Source organism: Nuphar pumila, chromosome 2 (genome assembly GCF_984573655.1).
Source record: "Nuphar pumila chromosome 2, dmNupPumi1.hap1.1, whole genome shotgun sequence".
NCBI lineage: Eukaryota > Viridiplantae > Streptophyta > Magnoliopsida > Nymphaeales > Nymphaeaceae > Nuphar > Nuphar pumila.
Window position 1 is genome coordinate 140,508,958 of NC_143250.1, and position 22,553 is coordinate 140,531,510.

Genomic DNA, 22,553 nt, shown 5'->3' on the forward strand with positions numbered 1-22,553 from the left:
CTATAACCTACTCTCATAGATATAGGAATACTTTTAGAAGTGCCCTCGAAAGATATGATAGTGAGCCTACCCCTTCGAGTGAAGAAAATCTTCGTAGGACCGAAAGATCAAGAAGACCCCCTTCTAGGTTCATCTCATATGAGTCATTTTCACCGAAATATAGAGCCTGTCTAAGCGCCATCCACTCTTACATAGAACCTAGAGATTTCGAAGAAGCACGAAAATGTTCGGAATGGATAGTCGCTATGAATAATGAACTTGAAGCCCTAAAGAAAGCTAAGACATGGGAGTTTCAAGACCTCCCTAAAGACAAGAAAGCAATAGGGTGTAGATGGGTGTTTAAAGTCAAAACTAAGAGTGATGGGTCCCTTGAGAGATATAAGGCCCGCTTAGTTGCAAAAGGATATGGTCAAAAATATGGGATTGATTATGAGGAGACCTTTGCCCCGGTTGCTCGGATGGTCACCGTCCGATGTCTTATAACCGTTGCCTCAATCAATAAATGGAACATCTATCAGATGGATGTTAAGAATGTGTTTTTAAACGGAGATCTAAACGAAGAAGTATATATGGATGCTCCTCCTGGAATGGAGTCTCCTAAAGGGAAAGTGTTTCATCTTCGGAAAGCACTTTATGGTTTAAAACAAGCTCCCAAGGCTTGGTATGATAGGTTTAACTCCGTAATGTTAGAAAATGGTTTTTTATCCTGCTTTACTGATACTGCTTTGTTTGTTAGAAAATCTAATGTAGGGATTGTTATTCTACTTCTTTATGTGGATGACATGCTTATAACTGGGAGCGACTCTAAAGGGATTAAAAGCATAAAATCCATTTTAAAGGATAAGTTTGAAATGTCTGACTTGGGTTTCTTAACTTATTTTTTGGGTATTGAGGTAGCATACTCTCATAGAGGATATTTTTTGTCTCAAACTAAGCTTGCATCGGAGATTATTGACAGATCAGGTATTACAGATGATAAAATTTGTGAAACTCCTGCTATAGTAAGAGCTAAAATGAAGATTGATGATGGTGTTCCTCTCTCCGATCCTACTCCCTACAGGCAACTAGTAGGATCGTTGATATACTTAAGTATCACCAGACCAGATATCTCACATGCGGTGCATACGGCAAGTCAGTTTCAGCATGCAGCAACTTCTGTTCACATGAGTGCTATCTTACGTGTCGTGAGATACCTAAAGAACACTATTAATAAGGGAGTTTTTCTGTCTTCTTCTTCTGAGTTAAAATTAATCGCTTATAGTGACTCTGATTGGGGAGGTGACCCAAATAACCGTCACTCCACCACTGATTTTTGTGTTTTCTTAGGAGACTCATTGATCTCGTGGAAATGCAAGAAGCAGCAAAAGGTGTCTCTATCATCAACTGAAGTCGAATATCGTGCCATGGCGACTACTACCATGGAAATTGTTTGGATTCGTCAGTTGCTGGAAGACAAGGGGATCAATATTGAAGGGCCTATCAAGCTTTGCTGTGACAACAAAAGTGCGATTTATATTGCTAAAAATCACACTTTTCATGAGCGGACCAAACACATAGATATGGATTGTCACTATGTTCGAGAGGCGTATCTCAAAGGAACCATTGACCTTCCATATGTCACGTCCAAATATCAATTGGCGGACTTCTTCACTAAAGCCTTGTGTGCACCGCGCTTCAACTTTCTTCTTAGCAAACTCTCGGTCATCCTGCCCTAAGTTTGAGGGGGGGTGTTAAAATATGTACCTAATCATTTTATGTAATATATATATTTTATATATATAAGGTAATACATATACATATATTAATATATATGTATATGTATCTACTCATTATATATATAAAATATATATTTCTAATTTGTTTAAGCCGTAGGGGTAGTTTAGTCTTTTCCCTATTTTTACGCACATTCACTTTATGAATGTGATTGTAATTTAGTTTATTTTTCTTTTTCTTTTTTATTTTTTATTTCTTTTGATTCTAGTACCAAAAGGTACCTTGGGGGGCCCACTCAAATAGACGTTGGGCCCCTCCAACGGTCACATTTATGACCGTTGGAAGGGCTCCAACGTCTATGAGTAGAACCCCTCCAAGGCTCCTTTTTGTGGTTATAAATACGGGCTCTCCCCTTTGTATTTTCTCATGGCTTTGAGTCAAAGCCCAAGTGTTTAATAAATTGATTCCATTGTTTTTATGCCTTTGTGCATTTGTGGGTTATTTGTGAGTTGTGCCTTTGTGCACAAGTGTTCTTAAGTGTTCTTATTGTGCATTCGTGGTGGGTTTATTATCAAGAATATTAAGGTCTTGATCTTGGTATCTTGGTGGAGATACTTTTACAGTATCGTGATACAAGTGTGTATCTGTTAAAATATATATATATATATATATATATATATATATATATATATATATATATATATATATATATATATATATATATATATATTCATAATATATATATATATTTGTTGTAATAAGTAAAAACCATCAAGCGCATTTTAGACTTTTTGCTTTTGTATATAAGTCTTCTTATAAGGATAATTTTGTATTTATTTTTGTTTTTTATATTTTTTGTAATTTGTTGTAATGAGATGAATCGTGACTTCATGCGCAAGATTCAAAAGAAAGAAATTGCAGAGGCTTTGAAGAAAATGAAATAAAAAAGGGCAATTGGCCCAGATGGTATACCTATCGAGGCTTGAAAATGCTTGGGAGAGAAAGGTTTAGAATGGTTGACAAATCTTTTTAACAAGATTTGGCGGACAAATAAGATGCCTAATGAGTGGAGAAAGAGTACTTTGGTGTCTCTATATAAGAATAAGGGTGATATACAAGATTGCACAAACTATCGTGGTATAAAACTCATGAGTCATACTATGAAACTTTGGGAGAGGGTGATTGAGTCTAGGTTGAGGAAGGTTGTCATGATATCGGAGAATCAATTTGGTTTTATGCCTGAAAGATCAACTATAGAAGCTATACATCTTCTTAGACAACTTATTGAGAGATATAGAGAGAGGAACAAAGATTTGCATATGGTTTTTATTGATTTGGAGAAGCCATACGATAGAGTACCTAGGGACGTTCTCTGGTGGACAATGATGAAGAAAGGTGTTTCTCTCAAGTACATTAGTATAATTAAAGATATGCATGAAGGAGTAGTAACCAATGTCCGCACTTGTGGAGGGGTGACAACCAATTTTCCTATAACGGTTGGGTTACATCAAGGATCTGCTTTAAGCCCTTTCCTATTTACTATAGTGATGGATGAGCTTACGAGATCAATTCAAGAAAATGTGCCGTGGTGTATGTTGTTTGTTGATGATATTGTTTTGATTGATGAGTCTAGAGCTGGGGTTAATGCTAAGTTAGAATTATGGAGACAGACATGGGAAGCAAGAGGTTTTAAGTTGAGTAAGAGTAAGACAGAATATATGGAATATTGGTTTAGTAAGCAACGAAGTAGTGATGGGAGTGTAGTGAAGCTTGGTGAGCATGAAATACCGGTGGATGATTGTTTCAAATATTTGGGATCTATCATTCAAAAGTATGGAAAAATTGATGGAGATGTAAATCATAGGATAAAGGTTGGGTGGATGAAATGGAAAAGTGCAACTAGAGTGTTGTGCGATAGTAGAATGCCATTGCGGTTGAAGGAAAAGTTTTATAGGACGACTATTAGGCCCGCTTTGCTATATGGTACGGAATGTTGGACTGCCAAGAGACATCATATTCAAAAAATGAGTGTAGCTGAGATGTGTATGCTTAGATGGATATGTGGAAATACAATAAAAGATAAGATTCGAAACGAGGAGATACGTAAGAAGGTAGGCGTTGCACCCATTGAATATAAGATAGAGAGAATCGTTTATGGTGGTTTGGACATATTCGGCGAAGGCCTAATGATGCTCCAGTTAGAAGGATGGAGAAATGGGAAAATAGATTAGTTAAAAGAGGTCGGGGTAGGCCTAGGAAGACATGGATGGAGGTGATAAGAAAGGATATGAATGCTTTGAACCTCACCGAGGACATGGCATTGGATAGAAATGAATGGAGGAGAAGGATTCATGTGGAAGACCCATAATGATTTTCTTTGTTGGTTCATATCGCCGACCCCAATTGTTTTGGGATGAAGGCGTAGTTGTTGTATATTTTTTGTAATCACCTTGGTTTTGAGGGGTTCTTTTAAGTTAGATTCTTTTTGGACTAGTCAATAGAGCTGTTGGAACAGCCCCATATTATACGATATGGACTTGTATCATATTGTATTGTATGATACAAGGTGTATCGTACAATACACCTTCGACGCACTTCAAAAAGGCCCGAATCGTTTTTTGTTTTTTGTTTTTTGTTTTTTGTTTTTTTTTTTTTTGGGGGGGGGGGGGGGGGTTAAAGACCTCTTGAGGGTCGATTCTCTCTTATGTGTAAAGGTCATTAGAGAGGTATTCACGCACCCTAGGAGTCGTGAGAGCGATTTGAGGGCCGATCCGTGTGCAAGGGAGAGAGCTTCTGTGATTTCCTCAGGAGTGCATTTCTACCATTTTTTCACCCAAGGAAGTAGGTTAAGGTAAAAAAACTCATTCTTTGCTTCTTATTGAGTTTTTTTGGAAGAAGATGGCATCAAATGATCCGGCATGCAAATGGGGCACTCGAGTAATGAGTAAAAACTGATTTTATTGTTGCAATTTGTGCATTTCATCATTGTTTCGTGTATTATGATTTTTTAATTAAAGATTTTTTATGATACGATATGTATCTTATTTTGGGCCCGACCGATACGGGTTACGATACGATACTTACAACCTTTATCATATATTCATCCTGACTTGGTCCCAAAAGTTTTAAAAGTTCAAAATTTTCCATTTTTTCCTTAAACAATAAAAGATCTCTTTGAGAAATTCTCATATGAAAAATTTTAAATATAAAATATTTTCTTTTGTTTGTGTGACGTGAAAATCAAATTGGTAGAGAGAGAGAGCTTAGCATATGAAAATTTTCTCATTCTCCAAAGATGGAGAAATTTTTCATATGAAAAACTTAGATTTTAGAAAAATTTCATGTGAAAAAATATCTTTCGTTTGGAATCACTGAAAAACCTGTACCTTTTTCTTTCTACTCATAAGTATCCTATCAATTCATTTTCCCACTTTCAAAGATGACCTAAAAGTCTTTAAGATATACTAGGAACAATATTGTGAGCTAGGTTTGACCACGTGACATTCTGTCCATTCTACAGGTCAGCAAAGCATTACAACCTAGTCTTGACACGACTTAGAAGGTCATTTTGATCATGCGCTTCAACAAAAAGCTCTTTCCATGAGAAATTGTCCTCATGGGACTTTTCTACCACAATTCCCATGTTTGCTTCCATGCTATTTTACGTATTCCACTTGTATGTGCTCAACCTAACGTTCCTGAATCAGTTTTGTTTCCTATTCCTCTTCATTCCCACACATCCACATGTTTCATGTGTCACTAACATCTTAATGCACCAACAAATCTTTAACTGTTCACAGAATGGTCCGCTCTTTTTTTTTATAACTCAAAGAAACCACACCAGGCAAGAAAACCTGGTCGCACTGGCTCAGCCTACCATACCCATGGTCGTACCGGCAGTGTAAAACTCTGAGGCTAGGACCCCTGGCCCTAGGTCCTATTGCGCAGAGGGAAGACGCCCAGGGAAATCAAACCTTGACCGCCTGTCTACCAGCCAAGGTGCTCTTCTTAACACTGAATGCTTTAATTAGGCACCGGTTTTGCCAGGCAATCTTGTATATTTATTTTTAACTGATCAGAATTGGTTCAGTGTGTAGACTAGTCATGTCTCAACATTCAAAGGAAAATCAAGTCCTGGATATGCCATTTAACCCAAAAACAAAATAATGCAGCTCAATCCAAAGACTAAATGTATGCATTGATATTATCAATCTATAATCTAAAAAGGAATACAACCTAATGAGCCAAACTTGTTATAGACAGGGAGGCAACGAAACACTATAAGACCAAATTCAAGTAATTTTCATTGATAAGTGAATATTTATGTACCATTCAGTGAAAGATGCTTTAACAAGCCACAACTTCCATCTTCACAATCACAACCAAGAACATTGAACAACCCTTACATGTCCAATGAAAATTTCCTATTGCACTCCCTCTATTGGGTTAGTTAACAGAAGCAGAAAGCAAGTATGAAGCAGTGTGACAAATACCACGATATTTATGAAAAAAATCGTGAAAAATTTGCGAGAAATTACCTAAAAGTTTTAAACGGCAATTTCATGTGATATTTTCAAAATATTATATTTTTTTTATAAAAACATAAATATCATTTTTTAAACATGATATTTATGATTTTAATTGCTACTTATCATGAAAAACCAAGTGTGTTTTATTTGTAAATACATTTTGTGTATTTCATCATAAAAAAATTGTTAAAAAAATTTATTCTTTTTATTATTGCCAATATTCTGAAGAAAAAAAATGCGAGTTTTTTTTAACATGTTCTATTTCTTGCAAGTTTTTGGCTGCCGATATTTTTCCATTTTAAACTTTTGTCGCTATGGTTTGAAGAAGACACATGTGTGGACACAATGCACACACACATATACTGTAATGCCCCAAAATTTTAACCCAAAAATTTGATCATTTTTTTAATACGCAATTTATTACAAGGTCTCATCTATGGCATTGTCTTAACCGAACTAAGCTCTAAGGAGTCAGCTTGTGGGCAAGCGCTAGCGTTTAATAGCCTCTTAGAACATGTTTGGGAAAAGACAACCAAGAGCAAGTCAATAAAGTATTGTTCTATAGAACTAAGTTCTAGGAAGTCAGCTTGTGCGCAAACGCTAACATTTAATAGCTCCATAGAATCTAGCTCTAGAAAGAGACAACTCAGTAGCAAAACATCAAATACAGCAGAATAATTCTAGTTGGCCTTTGGTTACAAATCTTATTATTTTTAACCTCGTGAGACAGAATCCTAATCCCTTTGACTTGGGTCTACGTCCACTTTCGTAATTCGGTTCTACTAAAAAGAATTTAAATCTGAAACATAACATATGATCCATAATCGGAATTTCAAATCATTCATATAAGTAAACTATCTAATTCAAATTAAAAATGTAATATTCTTAATACATCAGCTTAAAATAAATTGTTTATGGCTTAGAAAAAATCTAAGTGTTTCTCTGGGATCCTAAAGAAAGTGTGGCTCTTAGCTCCTCCGTAAAGCCACTACTCATCACTTGAATGATTTATATAGGGTTAGACTCATTGAATCTGGTAGGTACAATAACAATGCAAGTTGCACAGAACTTAAGCATCCATAACCCTCATTCATTCAGGATACAAGTCAAGATAATACATCCATTGCATAATCATTATATACGAATATCAATTGCATGCTTTCAATATTTAAATTCAACGTAAGCATAATACAAAAGTTTTCACCAAAACTATTTCATAATCTCGCCAATGACTATCTTACCTTGCCATTCCATATGATGCAACATCGTACCAATATTCAAAATTAGGGTATGTTCCAAATACAAGGTAATTGTGATTACAAGGTCTTTGTTTTTCTTCCTTAACACTCTCACCAGGTACTTGTGGGATACCCTAAGACAGAAGAGACTATAATGGGCGTTTATTATGTTATGTTATTTCATTTCTCGTGCATCCAATTGCTCGATGAGCCAAGCAGATGATTTGTGACTAGGAGGAACCCCGCAAGGCATGCAACAATTAGGATGCACCCTGAACTTCTACATAATCTATGAATCTACCACCTAGGATACATTGGTAGTCCAATCTCCTATACACCCAAGGACTCGAGACCAAGTGAGACGTCTCGCTCTCATAAAATATCAAAAAGTTATCACACAGGGGATTGTATCACCTACCCTCTCCAAGGTAAGACTAGAAATGAATAGGTCATTAGGTTATGTTCATTACTAAGGGTTAATTTATATTACATGTGCATTATCTCTTTAGGCAATTCTAGGCTAAAATAGCCCAAGTACCCCTTCAGGGCAATCTATTATTCAAGTTCTTAGGTTTGACCAGACCCCAACCCATTCATGTATGCTCTGGGGCCTTCATCCCATACGAGCATATCGCCTGTGAGGATGATCATCAAATTATGTGTGCATGCATTTATATTATTCATAACTTGGTGCATTTATCGCACCCCATGGGTCCACATCAACCCCTTGCTCGTTCTAGAGCGAAACTACATACATGCATGCTTTTTCATGCCTTACAGTACGATAAAATCACATGTCACACATATATGTGCAAATCTGCACCACATTGGTTCCTTTGAACCCAAGCTCATGTTAAAATATTATGTCTCTTTTATATATAATGAGATGTTGCATGGGGTATTTCTCATGTATATATACTCCACTGTAAACTGAAATACCCATCAGGGGTATTTCAGTCCTTTTACTCAATAGGCGTCAGCCACCCTAATGGGCTAACATTTTTACTTTTTCTTTTTTATTTACTTTTTCCTTTAAAACCTTTTTCTTTTTGACTGTTGTGAAAGGGACAGCGCCATATAGTTGTTGGAGCTAATGTGACCGTTGGGTGCAGCTCCAACAGTCATATAGAGTTGCACCCTATGGCTTCTCTTTGTATTATAAATAGGCCTTAGTGGCCCTTGTAAACAATACACTTTTTTGTGAGTGTATATGCAATAACAATTCTTTTAATAAAGCCCCTTTTGGGACTCAAGTTATGAAAGTTGATATTTTTTATGCCCTTGTGCATGTGTATCCGTGCCTTTGTGCACTTGTGAGAGTTCTCCTTGTTGTCTTTGTGCACACTTCGTGGTTCTGGCATTGTGTTTATATACAAAAATCTCTTTTTATAGAGATTTTCACATGGTATCAGAGCCACATTGAAGAAGGAGGATCGTGCGTATCCTCATTTTTTAGTGCCTCGAAAATCGTGCCTTCAAGATTTTGAAGATTAAAGTGAGTCATCCTTCTCGGGCAATATTTTAGAAGCTTCTCTTGTCAAGAAAGACGTGAAAAACTTTTGCGGTACGGGGTTTTCCTCATCTTCTATCCTCTCTAATGGGCGAAAAAGACTCTCAATTCTCCCTTGGTTTTAAACTTAGTGGTTTGAAGTATCATGTTTAGGCCGGCAATATGGAAGCCCACAACAAAGGAAAACGCCTTTGGAGTTACATTCAAGGTTCGATTCCGGAACCGGAGCCTAAAATCACTTTGGTGGAAAGAGGGGAAATAAAAATTCTTGAGGGAGATGATCGAACCAAGGCTCTTGAAGAATATAGCAAAAAACATGAGTGGGAAATGAAGAATTTCAAAATCTTGTCATGGATCTTCTCCTCCGTTGAGACGAGAATCAATGCCAATATTATAAAGTTCAAAAAGGCATCTCAAGCATGGGAGTATCTTGAAAAGATGTATACCTTTAGGGACTTGTCCCATAAGTATTATCTCCAAAAGAGAGCGTTAACTCTTCTCCAAGGGAAAATGACTATAAGGGAGTATTTTGCCGAACTCTCTTCCGTTTGGGATGAGCTTGATATGCTCGAACCAAAGTGGAGTGGAGAGGCTATAGAGCTTCGCCATAAGCAATTAGAAGAAGATCGATTTTTTAATTTTTTGAATGGGCTAAGGCCCGAGTTCGAGCAAATTAGATATTCTCTTCTATCCTCCTTCACCTCTCCTTCTCTAGAAGACGTCATTACAAAATTAAGTGATGATGAAACTCGGATGGGCATTAGTAAGCAAAGTCAAAGTGTTCTTGCAATGCCCACAAATCAAGAAGAATGTGATGCGGTGAATGCGGTTTCTAGGCCCGGAAACAACTTGAGGACATATAAGCCTCCACATTTTAAAAATCAAAATCAAAATCAATGATCCAATGGAGGACAAGGCGGTAGAAGGGACTATAGCAAAATTGTGTGTCACTTTGGAAAGGAACCGGGACACATCAAACCGGTTTGTCCAAAATGGAAGAAATTATTGGCTATGGCTACCACATTCCAACCTCAAAAAGAAGAAGGAGCATCTACTTTCACAAATGAAGCTCTCTCTTTGAATCAAATTATGGAAGCTCTTCAACCTCTTCTTAAGGGAGCCATTTCTGGTACCGCCCTATCTACCCCTTCCCCTCTAGGTAAAACTTCTTGGTTGTTAGACTCGGGTGCTTCATTTCATGTCTCCAAACTTTTCTTCTCTTTTCGAATATTCTAAAAGTTTGTCACCATCTTTTGTTTCAACCGCGGATGGCATTTCTCTTGAAATTAAAGGGATTGGAAACTTTGAAACTCAAAATTTTTTTATTCCCAAAATTAGATTTATACCTAAATTGAATTTGAACTTACTTTCCGTCTCTCAACTCTCGAACCTTGGATGTGACATTCAATTTTCATCTAAAAAATATTTAATACAGGATCACTGGTCCGGGAAGTTGATTGGGGAAGGCTTTAGGAAGGGAGACTTGTACTACGTGGATTCTCTTCAAATCCCTAAAACCTCTTTTTGTAATGTGGCCCAACGTAAAGATATAAATGTTTGGCACAAAAGACTTGGTCATCCCAACATCACCAAGTTATCCTATTCGCATTTTATTAAAAACCTTTATAAAAGTATTTTTTCTTGTAATGATTGTATTCTTGGAAAAATGAGAAGTATGCCTTTTGAACAAAGATCTATGTTTACCCCAAAACCTTTTGAAATTGTTTATTTGGATGTTTGGGGACCGGCACCCGTCATATCTAAGGGAGGCTTGGCCTATTATATGATTTTTGTGGATGATTTTTCTCGATATTGTTGGATATATTTCTTTAAACATAAGCATGAAGTGTTTTCATGTTTTAAATCATATCATATGATAATTAAAAATCAATTTAATAGTAACTTAAAGATATTTAAGACCGATTCCGGAGGCGAATATTTTTTCAATGAATTTAAAAAATATCTTGAAGACTATGGTATTGTCCATCAAAGATCGTGTCCTAAGACCCCACAACAAAATGGGTTAGCCGAAAGGAAGCATAGGCATATCATTGAAACCACTAGAACGCTTCTTATTTCCCAAAGTATTCCAAAAAAAAATTGGGCCGAAGCGGCTCTTGCTTCAGTTTATCTTATTAATCGTCTCTCATCCAAAAATTTAGATAAAATCTCTCCTTTTGAAACTCTATATGAAAAAGAACCCGATTATAATAGATTGAGAGTTTTTTGTTGTAAGTGCTTTGTCCTTACAGATAAGAGTGATAAACTCTCACCTAAAGTCATTCTTTGTGCCTTTCTTGGCTACTCTGAAACCCAAAAAGGGTTTTGATATTATGATACTAAAAATGATAAGTTATATGTCTCATGGAATATAACTTTTTTAGAAAATGATTGTGGTTTTGAAAAGAATGAATCTCATTTAGAAAATGCCGACTATTCCTTTCTCTTTGATCTTTTATCTAAAGATAATGATATCTCTAGTGATGATGAATCAACATATAACAGTGACAATGAAGTGGTTGAAATCAACAATAACTCTAACCCTACTACCTCTCAAGAAGAAAATATAACTAGAGACCCTATCACATATACTCATAGAGATAGACGCACTTTTATAAGTGCTATTGAGAAGTATAGTGAACCTAGCGAATCTATCCCCTCACATGATTCAAACCCTAGAAGAACCAAGAGAACTAGACGAACTCCCTCTAGATTCATGTCTTTTGACTCTTTCTCTCCTAAATATCAGGCTTGCTTAAGTGCCATCCACTCATATTTTGAACCGAAAATTTTTGAAGATGCCAAACGATGTATTGAATGGAAAGAAACCATGGAAAGCGAACTTAAAGCGCTTAGAAAAGCCAACACTTGGGAATTTCAAATACTTTTCAGTGGAAAGAAAACTATAGGATGTCGATGGGTGTTCAAAGTCAAAACCAAGAGTGATGGATCTCTTGAGAGGTATAAAGCTCGTCTTGTAGCTAAAGGGTATAGTCAAGAATACGGGATTGACTATGAAGAGACATTTGCTCCAGTAGCTCGCATAGTTACTGTCAGATGCCTCATAACCATTGCTTCCATTAAAAAATGAAATATTTACCAAATGAATGTCAAAAATGCCTTTCTAGATGGTGATCTTAATGAAGAAGTCTACATGGATGCTCCGCCTGGTATGGAAATTCCTAAAAATAAAGTTTTTCTTCTTCGTAAAGCTCTTTATGGCTTGAAACAAGCTCCCAAGGCTTAGCACGATAGGTTTAACAATGTAATGACTGAAAATGGTTTCACTTCATGTTATACTGACACTGCATTATTTGTTAAGAAATTTGATGTAGGGATTGTTATATTATTGTTATATGTTGATGATATGTTAATAACAGGTGATGATATCAAAGAAATCAAGAGCATTAAATCTATTTTGACTTCAAGATTTGAAATGTCAGGCTTAGGATTTCTGACATATTTTTTGAGAATTGAGGTTGCCTATTCTCACAGAGGCTATTTTCTGTCTCAAACTAAACTTGCTTGTGAGATTCTTGACATATCAGGAATCACAGATGACAAGGTCTGCGAAACTCCTAAAATAGTAGGTTCAAAGATGAAGATTGATGATGGGATTCTCCTAAAAGATCCCACACCTTACCGACAACTGGTTGGATCCCTAACGTATCTCAGCATTACCAGGCCTAATATTTCTCATCTATATCACATGGGTGCGGGTGCGGGTGCGGGGATTCGGCACTTCCAAAAAACCCGGGTGCGGGGGTGCGGCAGGGGGGAAAATGTAAATATATATATGTATGTATGTATATATATATATATATATATACCGTAGGTTCCCCCGGCGCGGGTCGGGGTTCAGTTATCGACCCAGCCTGTTGCGTTCTGCTGACTGTCATGATTCAATCATGTCTGGTCTTTACGAAAAAAAATATTAGCAAAGGTTTGATGTGGTTTGTTGGAGAGAGTCTTCACGAGGCCTACGGCTCCACTGCCACGCCACTGCCTAGGGTTCTTCAAATTTCATTTTATATACAGTTGCACACAGATGACAGCTAAAAGAAATTTATTGGATTTGACATGTGGAAAAGAGAGGTCTACACAAGGCTACGACTAGAGCACCCATCTTGTTAGAAGAAAAGTGAATACTAATAGCCACCAAGGCTACCACCATCATTATCATTTATTATGGAGAGAGAAAATCCTTGACGAAGAAGGATCTGGATCGTTGAAGCCTTGAAGGATAAAGACTTCAAAAGGCTCTTGAATTTTGGTTTTAATTTTTGAGGAAGATGGATCATCATTTCCAAAATAACAGTGTGTTTTCCAATGCTGCGAATTAATTGTTTGGAGGCAGAAATAGCATGGGAATCTGGGATGCCAACAAAGCTCGTGAGATGTTGTGGACACAAGTGCCCCTTTATAAAACAAGAGCAGCATCAAGCAACTGTCAACAGATTTTTTTTTAAAAATTTTGAAGCCCATTTCGTAGGGCAAATTTTTTTTTTTAAATCCAAAAAAATGGACCGAAATGACCCTGGGTGCGGTCAACGCACCCAGGATCGGGTTGACCGCACCCGGTGCCGCACCCGCGTCGATGCGGGTGCGGCACCCTGCTAGCCGAATCCCTGTGACATAGTTTCTCATGCAGTACATGTTGCTAGTCAATTTCAACATGCATCTACTACAATCCATATGAGCGTCATCCTTCGCATCATCAGATACATAAAGGGTACAGTAAACAAGGGAGTATTTTTATCTTCTACGTCTGAATTAAGTTTAATTGCTTATACTGACTCTAATTGGGGAGGTGACTCAAATAACTGTCACTCCAACACTGGTTTCTGTATTTTTTTAAGTGAATCATTAATCTCTTGGAGATGCAAGAAGCAGCAAAAAGTATCGCTTTCATCCACCGAAGCTGAATATAGAGTCATGACATCTACTACCATGGAGATTGTTTGGATTCGCAACTTATTGAAAGATATGAATATTCAAGTTCAAGGGCCCACAAAATTATGTTGTGATAATAAAAGTACAATCTACATTGCCAAAAATCACACATTTCATGAGCGCACGAAGCATATCGAGATGGACTGCCACTATGTTTGTGAAGAATATTTAAGAAGAACCATTGACCTTCCTTATGTTACATCAGAATATCAACTGGCAGACTTCTTCACCAAAGCGTTGTGTTCTTCAAGATTTAACTTTCTTCTTGGCAAACTTTCGGTTGTGTCACCCTAAGTTTGAGGGAGGGTGTTAAAATATTATGTCTCGCTTATATATAATGAGATGTCACATGGGGTATTTCTCATGTATATATACTCCACTGTAAACTGAAATACCCATCAAGGGTATTTCAGTCCTTTTACTCAATAGGCATCAGCCACCCTAATGGGCTGACTGTTGTGAAAGGGACAGCTCCATGTAGTTGTTGGAGTTGCCCCAACGGTCACAAATGTGACCGTTGGGTGCAGCTCCAACAGTCATATAGAGTTGCACCCTATAGCTTCTTTTTGTATTATAAATAGGCCTTAGTGGCCCTTGTAAACAATACCCTTTTTTGTGAGTGTATATGCAATAACAATTCTTTTTGTAAAGCCCCTTTTAGGACTCAAGTTATTAAAGTTGATATTTTTATGCCCTTGTACATGTGTATCCGTGCCCTTGTGCACTTGTGAAAGTTCTCCTTGTTGCCTTTGTGCACACTTCGTGATTTTGGCATTGTGTTTATACACAAAATCTCTTTTTATAGAGATTTTCACAGCTCAATCATGAGCATTGTACATGCATGTATTTTCATGCCTTACGGTACAACAATTATATACCACACACATATGCAAGATGAGCATTGTACATGCATGTTTTTTCATGACTTATAATACAAGAATTACATGACATATTCATATGTGCAATATTGTACCCAAGCCGCCTTATAGCACTTAAATAACATTATGTTGCATATTCAATATCATGTTGCATCTCAACATATCATGTGGCATAAGAAGATCATGTTTAACATCATGAATCATTCTACTATCATGACAATATATAACAACCTGCTTAACATGTATTCATCACAAGCATGATATTTAAACACAATCACTATGTAGATAAACATAGTACTAACATAATTTGTTTCCACCTCAACAACACATAAATCACATGGCATTAAATTTGATTTTTAGTGCACATAAGCATGGAACGATTTGCATACATCAAATCAGATTTTCGGTGCACATAAGCATTGCACAATCCTAAGTATAAAATCTGATTTTCAGTGCACATAAACATTACACAATTACATAAAGTCTGATTTTTTGTGCACATAAACATAGCATCAATATACTCATCAAATCTAAAATTTTGATGTATATAAACATCACAATAAATCTTGAAATTTCTTGTACACATGAGCACCATTTAAGTTCAGAAATTTCTGTGTATCCAAGCACACAATTCAAATATGAAGTTTTTGTGCATATGAGTACACAATCAAAATTGAATTTTAGTCACACACATGCATTCTATTAAATCTGAAATTTTTGAGCATGAGCACGAAATCAAAACTTAATTTCAGTCATGTACATACATTCTATTAAATCTGATTTTTTTTTTTTTGCATATGAACACTTTATCAAAACTGAATTTTAATTGTTCATGTGCATTCTATCAAAACTGAAAATTTTTTGGATATGAACATTTTATTAAAATTGAATTTTAATTTTTCATATGCATTCTATCAAATCTAGAATTTTTGTGCATATGAATACTTTATCAAAACTGAATTTTAATTGTTATTAAATCTGGAATTTCTGTGCATATTATCAAAACTGAATTTTATTTGTTTATATGCATTCTATCAAATCTGAAATTTTTTTGCATATGAACACTTTATCGAAACTGAATTTTAATTGTTCATATGCATTCTATCAAATCTTAAATTCATGTGCTGAAATTAAGAACCATGTTAATTTCATGTTTGCATGAATGAAAAAAAATTCAAACACAATAGTTAATTTTAGATTTGCATGGAACCTTATTTCAATGCTCAAATAATTTCATATTTGCATAATAACATGGTTTCAACCCATGTATAAATTCAGTTATGCATAAAAACATATTTTCAATGTATGTCTAAATTCAGATTTGCATAGAAACGCATCTGTAATGAATCTATAAATTCAGATTTGCATAAAACTATATTTTTAATGCATGTATAAATTCAGATTTGCAAAAAACTACATTTCTAATACATGTATAAATTCAAATTTGCATAGAACTACATTTCTAATGCATGTATAAATTCATATTTGCATATAATTATGTCTCTAACACATGAATAAATTACAATTTACACAAAACATATGGACAAATTCAAATTTACATGGAACATGGCTCTACCATGCATATATCATTCAAATTTAGGAAAAACCCTAATTCTAATTAATTCTAATTTTTACAAAACATTATTCTAATATGCATTTAAAATTCGGATTAACATAATCTCTAATTCTAAAATGCATATAGATTCCAAATTTGGGAGAACCCCCAATTTTAACACATGAATTGATTTTAATTTTCACAAAACATCATTCTAATATGCATTTAAAATTCGGAATAACATAATCCATAATTCAAACATGCATACAGAATCTGAATTTGGGAGAATCCCCAATTATAACACATGAATTGATTTCAATTTTCATGAAACAGCATTCTAATATGCATTTAAAATTAGGATTAACAAAAACCTTAATTCTAACATGCATATAGAATCCGAATTTGTAAGAACCCTCAATTCTAACACATGAATTGATTCTAATTTTCATGAAACATCATTCTAATATGCATTTAAAATTAGGATTAACAAAATCTTTAATTCTAACATGCATATAGAATCCGAATTTGGGAGAATCTCTAATTGTAACACATGAATTGATTCCAATTTTCATGAAACATCATTCTTAAATACATTTAAAATTAGGATTAACAAAATCCCTAATTCTAACATACATATAAAAATCGAATTTGGGAAAAATCCCCAATTTAATACATGAATTACTTCTAAGTTTCATGAAATTTGATTCTAATATGCATTTTATACTTAGATTTATACAAAAACCTATTTCTAACATGTATTTAGAACAGAGTTACCAAAAGCTTCTTAGATAGGAAGGGAAGCTCGCTTCCCGAAAACTCACTTCGGAAGCGCGATACTTCTCGCTTTCAAAACTTGATGAGAACCTCGATTCCTCCACGCTTCTCTTATGCTTTCCACATGCTCCATTTATTCTTATTACATGTTCTCTTACTCAACTTTTTATGTTTTTTGTGTTTTCTCTAACTTTTTTCACTCACTTCCATGTACTTTTGCTAAATTGGTAGTCATCTTTAGATTTTATTAAAAATTTAATTCTTACACTAAAAAATTATGAAATTTAATATTAGTCATTTTTATTTGTGTTTTAATTTGATTCTCATTCAATTCTTATATTTTTAAAATGCATCGCTTCCTATATATTTTAAAATGCATCGCTTCTCGCTTCCGCTTTCCGTATCATTTTCCGCTTCCGCTTCCTAGTTTGGCAACCTTGATTTAGAATTAAGATTTAGCATGCTTTAGAACCATACAAGATTAGAGTATTCCCTACCTCTTGCTTAGAAATTGAATTCTCAAAAAAAAAAGAGAGAATTCCCAAAATCATGAGAGATTGAACTCCAAATCGTGAACTCCAATTCTAATATGCATATAGAAATAATTTGGAAAAAATCCTCAATTTAATACATGAATTACTTCTAATTTTCATGGAATTTGATTCTAACATGTTTTTAAAACTTAGATTTATACAAAAACCTATTTCTAACATGTATTTAGAATTAAAATTTAGCATGCTCTAGAACCCTATAACCATACAACATTAGAGTATTCCCTACCTTTTTTGTAAAAAATGAATTCTCAAGAAAACCAAGAAAGAATTCCCAAAATCAAGAAAACCAAGAGAGAACTCCAAATCGTGAATTGAGAGGGAGAGCTCCTTCTCCAAACCGAAAATGAGAATGGGGTGGAGTGAGCTCCTACTCCAAAAACGCCAATGAGAGAGAGATGAATGTTTCTTCCAAGTCGTTGATGAGAGTGAGTGTCTCCTTCTCTTCTCCAAAACGGCAATTAAGAGAGGTGAAGTGTGCTTCCTCGAACTTGAATGAGAGACATGAAGAGTGCCTCCAAATTCATGAATTGGGGTAAGGAGAGTGAGTAAGAGAGAGCAATGAGGACTCCAAAATTGTGAATAGGGGTTTGCATTGAGATGATAAGATTGAGAGATAAGTGAAATTGGGGGTGAGATGAGGGGTTACAAATAGTGGGGAATTAGGGTTTGTGGTGTTGGCAAGAGAGGGAGAGAGAGGGGGTCGACATTTTGTAGAGTCTCGGGGTGACGACTTAGGGAGAGAGGAGAGTGGGAGAAGCTTTCACAAGCTTCTACACACTTTCACCATGGGTTAAATTAATTTGGTGGTCCCCACCCCCATTATCCCACTAGGGAGGTCGACTAGAGAGAAAGGAGAGGAGAAAAAGTTTCCCAAAGCTTCTCCTTCCTTTCCACATGGGATACCCTCATTGGTTGTCCCCTCCACTACTTGCTCCAATTGCCCCACTTGCTCTTACTTGGCATGTGTGCCCTTCCACTTGGGTCTCCTGCCAAGTAGATCCAAATCATTCATTATATGGGTCAACCCACACTTGGGTCACCATTAAGGTCCAAATCCATTATTTAGACCCAATTCACTTTTTAATGGTTTTCTTAAAAAGCCTAATTAAATTAAGAATGCAATTTAATTTTAAATTATAATTTAAATGCCTTCTAAATTCTAAACAGTGTTGTGAAAAACGTTGTCGCATAGCGAGGCGCTCCACCAAAAACCAAGGCGAGGCGTAAAGCGTAAGCCTCAAAAAAATTTGAAAACTTTAAACAAATTATAAAAAAATATCTAAAAATATAAAGAAATAAAGAAATTATTTATTGATGAAATAACAACCAATAAGAAATGGAAAATCTCAAATAAATACTAAAAAATATGAGATTAACATATAAAAGTAACTAAAAACTGATTACATAACTGGAAAATATATGAGATTAACCAATAAAAGTTAAAATATACTAAGAAACTGATTACATAACTGAAATAACTGGAAAATATATGAGATTAACCTACAAAAGTTAAAATATATGAGATTATTCTAAAAAATATGAGATTAACATATAAAAGTAACTAAAAAACTGATTACATAACGGGAAAATATATGAGATTAACCAACAAAAGTTAAAATATACTAAGAAACTCATTACATAACTGGAATAACTGGAAAATATATGAGATTAACCTACAAAAGTTAAAATATATGAGATTATTCTACAAAATATGAGATTAAGATATAAAAGTAACTAAAAAACTGATTACATAACTGGAAAATATATGAGATTAACCAACAAAAGTTAAAATATACTACATAACTGAAATAACTGGAAAATATATGAGATTAACCTACAAAAGTAAAAATATATGAGATTGTTCTAAACAATATGAGATTAACCTATGTCACATAGGTGTGGGTGCGGATGCGGATGCGGCACTTTAAAAAAACTTGGGTGCGGGGAGGATATATATATATATATTTTTTAACAGTTTTAAGTTAACACTATGTGTATTTGTATGCATTTATGTATTTATATATATAATATAGATAAAAATGGACTTGATTAAGGTTAACTGAATCGACTTTTGGATAGAAATGGACCTCAGTATGGTTGACTTCACCTAACACAAAGGAAGTTGTGTCCAAGTGTCGCACTCGCCTGGGTGCGACGTGGGTGCGGTGTCCGGTTAGAAGAGTCTGTGTGACAGAGATTAACATATAAAAGTAACTAAAAAACAGATTATATAACTGGAAAATATATGAGATTAACCAACAAAAGTTAAAATATACTAAGAAACTAATTATATAACTAAAATAACTGAAAAATATATAAGATTAACCTACAAAAATTTTGTTGATTATGTCTTAGAAATCTTGTTGTACAAAAAAAATTATTTGCGCCTCATGCCTCAAGCTTGCGGCTTGAGGCACAGAGGGTCGCGCCTTGTGCACCTCAAGGCACGTTTTTGATAACACTGATTCTAAATTAATTGCCAATTTAAATATAACTCCAACTAAATGTTAATTCAATTAAATTCCAATTTAATTTAAAATCTACAATTAAATGCCAAATAAAAATTCAAATATCAATTAAAATTGCAAACCATATTTGGGTAAAATTCCACTTTTATTTATGAATAATCATGAAAAATTCATACAAAAATTTCAGATTTTACAAAGACAAGCACATACATATTTGTTCTACATACATAAATATCTACACATGATGTACACACACAAAAATATATACATACATGCATGATGTACACACACAAAATTATATACATACACACATGATGTATGCATGTGTGTGTATCATTGTACTATGTTTTTAAACATTTTTTTTCATGTAAGCTGAAAACTAAAACATAACAGTAAACTAAAAGAAAAAAATCATAAAACAATTATCAAGATAACACTACAAATTTATCACCAAAGAAGAGAAAGCAACACTACATTTTCCAAAAAATTTAGAAAAAACAATTTTTAAGGGGTTTAAAGTGTGAAAATAAAAATTTCAAAGGGATGCCAAATAAAAAGGAAGCTCTAAAAAAAGTTGTGTTTAACACAAATAACCAAGCATGAAACCGATGATTCAACAATGAACAGGGGAAGGTATCCAATATTGTCAAGAGCACAATTAACCATAGTTGGCAAACCCAGCCAGTCGACTTGGGATCCCGAGTCGACTCGGATCAGACCCCAAATGGGTCACCGATTCACGTTACTTATCCTAATGCCGATTATAAACTTTTTATCATGCATTTTATGATTTTAATGCACAATTCTTATATAAAGGCACTTGTTATGAATAATTTAATATTGTTCAATGAAAAATGTTAATGATCATGTATAGTTATAGTTTTTTAACTTGCCTGTTGACATATTACATCTTGAAGTTTAGTTATTTTCATGTCTTATTCATGTGCTTACACTATAAATATAGAATCCTAACTCGTCTGAGTCACTGAGTCGACCAGTTAAGTCGCGAGTCAAGAGTTGGGCGATCCGAGCCCGAGTCACGAGTTTGCCAACTATGCCATTAACTTTTTCCTCAACAAGTTGAACTAGACCCAGAATGTTCTGCTATTGTCATCAGTTGAAAAAAAGAGCATAAATCAAATTCAAAAATTATGTCACACAAACACTTCACTTAGCATGCGTATCCCGTATCAACACGACCGACCAACATGATATGACACTTCATGGACATAGTCAAAACAGTTTCAAGCACAATCAACATTGTCATTAACTTTATCTATTTTCCTTTATGATCTTATTTACTTATTTCATATTCACTTGAGTTAGTTTTCTTTTAAAATTTGTCATCAATTACATTACATTTCAATTTCAATTTAGGTCCATTATTTGATGTTCCTAAATGTAGTGATTTAAAATGCACACACATAAATACATCTATGTGTGTGTACAGTCGTGTCCTAATTTTTAAAATTATTGTATTGTGCTAAGTGTATCTGCATGATATCCCGCTCTCACATCTGTATCCATGTGATGGTTCATAAAGATATCATTATCAGCTCATGATATAGGAAAAGAATAAAAAATGAATATAACAAAGAATAAAATGTTACCAGTTCTGAGGAATTCAGGAGGTGTATATGCAAGATTTGTGCTATAACTTTTTCCATCACGGCTATTTTTCATAAGGCCGAAGCATGACAACTGGGGATCACCATCCTATAAAAGAACAAGAATACATTACAGAAAAACTAAACAGAAAAGATTTATTTCTTCCAAAATAAAGAATGAAATAATGCTTAAGAAAAAGAATTGACGCCTAATCAAGCTTACAAAATCATGTTCAGATTAAAGTTCTCCAAATGCAGGTCAGCATCAACTTGTACTATTTGCTACCCAAACTAACAGTAAAAGACTAAATTTAAAAAGTATAACAAGGAAAGAGTTTTGAAAATATTTTAATGGATAGTTTAGGAAACCAAAAGAAGTTTGTAAGGGTTATATTAGGGGTTTCTATTGGGGTATGTTCTGGTTATTTTTGGGCTTCTTCATTTAATATTTTATTTTTTCTTTATTTTCAATCTCCATTTTTTCTTTTCTTTTCTAATATGAGATTTTTCCAGTATTTTAGATTTAACATATAACCCTATTATATCATGGGATTTTCACTGAGATATTGCCTATATATTTTTGCAAATCCAACAATGCAGATTTGTTCAGCTGGTAAATCTAGGAATCAACCATTGGATCATGTATTTTCGATGAAAAAAATAGGATTTTTAGATGAATATTTATGAAAATTCTGAGCTGCTATGTCACACGAGTACGGGTACGTATGACACGGCGATTTCAAAATTTGCGGGTAGAAAGACATGACTATATAT

General features: G+C 34.7%; 1 protein-coding gene across 3 annotated transcripts in view; it reads right to left on the reverse strand.

Moving 5' to 3' along the window:
* The window catches only part of LOC149847343 (serine/threonine-protein kinase BSK1-like), a 61,788-nt gene that overhangs the window by 33,471 nt on the left and 5,764 nt on the right, over positions 1-22,553 (reverse strand). For all 3 annotated transcript variants that reach the window (XR_016430371.1, XM_089996949.1, XM_089996948.1), the window contains exon 4: positions 21,783-21,888. Coding sequence is in view for 2 of the 3 variants with exons in the window: in XM_089996949.1 (XP_089853075.1) it covers positions 21,783-21,888 (106 nt within the window). In the remaining variant the exon portion in view is untranslated. The remainder of the gene's footprint in view (positions 1-21,782; positions 21,889-22,553) is intronic.